Raw genomic sequence first — 1916 nt, forward strand, 5'->3', positions numbered from 1 at the left:
ACATCTGCCGATATTTCACCGTCGTTTGATCACACGGAATCGCCACGATTGCCACCAAGCAACTCTAGTGGCAATGGTTCTTCAGAAGAAATTATGTCCGCTAAAACGGTGTTGATGATGCTGTAGCCGATACTGGCAGTGTTTCTGGTGAATTTACTGTTGAAAGTTTGTATTTCCTATGAATATAGGTTAAAATAGTTTAGATTAGGTCGTTTAATAGATAGCTAATACATAGTTTTAATTTTTTGTTTTGCAGGTGCCGCTATAGAAAGCGTTATAAATTCCACTGAATTGGCTGAATCGATTGAACCGCAGAAACTGGCTACAAATTTCACTGAAGATAATGATGGCACATCAATTCATGGCCAACAAGATCAAGATGAATGGAATGAATGGGATCCACGAATTTTTATGTATTCAAATGACTCAGATGATGAGGTCGCAGGTAAATGCAGTAAAATTATGCGCATAAATGTTGAAAATATTAATTCGATTCAATTGTTTAAGATGTTCAAAGCGCCACGCAACAAGTAAACGAAACAAGTGATGACAGCTTTGAAATCGAAAATTGTCACGAAATAAAAGGCGGAAATGATGGAAACAGCACTTTAGTTGATGTACGCAAGTACTGCGATGAACTAGATCGTTCAATTGAGGTGGCTAATAAACAATTCGACGAAGATTTCACTGACATCTATGGCCTCTTTGGTGGTAAGTGAAAAAAAATTATTAGGTGTAGCTAAATTCGCTAAATTGAGCGTTTCTTTTATTACGAATGGATAATCTATATACTATTAATTCATATTTCCATATATAGGTTGTTCTCTCACTGCAAATGGGGAAACAAATTCTGGTTTACCGGTCTTGTCTGAAATTAGCGATAACCAATCAACTATAATTCAAGATCAGATTGCGATTAGTCAAATTATTGAAGATGCTGTAAAGAATGTTGCCGGCGATAATTCTGATGAATCGGTGGCTGACTCTGTTGGTCGTTCTCATTGCTTTGATCTAATCCGGCGTACTAACGACTTGCCTTTCTCCATTCATGGTAGACAGCATATTAACACATATTTTATGCTTCATATTATTTCTAATAAATATTATTTCAAATATTTGTTAGGCAAAACAGGCGAAACTCAAGATCAGACTGCTGGTATCGCTATTGAAAGCGTGAATAGTGGTCACACAGAATTGCCACCTACCAACTCTATTGATCTAAATATGATTTCGACTCCCACAGCTGATGAGGCTAGTGACAATGGCTCTAAAGGAGAAATGATGTCCGCTAAAAACGGTGTTGATGATGCTATAGCCAAAACTGGCAATGTTTCTTGCGTTTCTGGTGAATTTACTGTTGAAAGTTTGTATTTCCATGAATATAGGTTAAAATAGTTTAGATTAGGTCGTTTAATAGATATCTAATACATAGTTTTAATTTTTTGTTTTGCAGGTGCCATTAATGATATTGGTTTGATCGATTCAAATAATAAATCTTCTTCAACAAGCACCAACAATGCAGCTTTTGGATCATTTGGTCGGTCATTAGAATTCGATCCATTTTTACGAACAAGAAATGTTCCATTCCTTCACAATCCATGCTTGTAAAAATATAAAAAATTGTGAATTCAATGAATATTTCAACCCGCTTGAAAGCGAACGAATGAAAAGAGATTTGTTTCCATTTTTTACATAAAAAATTAATATTTATTCATGGTATTTAATTATAAATGTAATTGGTCGCATTTTGCGTGAAAAAATTAACATATTCATAAACTAAATATTGAATAGCGATCGTAGTTCATTGACCGATTTGGCCATAGAGTTGATCCACAATTTCAGCCAAATTTCTTTCATTCTCTGCAATTTTACCCGTTGTAATGACAAGTTCTGGTTTTGGTGAGTCGACTCCAAAA

General features: G+C 35.0%; 1 protein-coding gene across 1 annotated transcript; it reads left to right on the plus strand.

Annotated features, from left to right (window-relative positions):
* Positions 1 to 256: 256 nt before the first annotated feature.
* Positions 257 to 1664, plus strand: LOC116351008 (the record flags this gene model as incomplete). The annotated part of the gene is made up of 5 exons (XM_031783035.1): positions 257 to 445; positions 508 to 711; positions 818 to 1051; positions 1124 to 1363; positions 1454 to 1664. Coding segments are annotated over 5 exons (1022 nt in total), but the record flags the coding sequence as incomplete, so codon positions are not given.
* Positions 1665 to 1916: the final 252 nt, after the last annotated feature.

This window comes from Contarinia nasturtii, unplaced genomic scaffold (genome assembly GCF_009176525.2).
Source record: "Contarinia nasturtii isolate CC-2019 unplaced genomic scaffold, AAFC_CNas_1.1 Cnas_scaffold_4429, whole genome shotgun sequence".
In the NCBI taxonomy this organism is placed as follows: Eukaryota; Metazoa; Arthropoda; class Insecta; order Diptera; family Cecidomyiidae; genus Contarinia; species Contarinia nasturtii.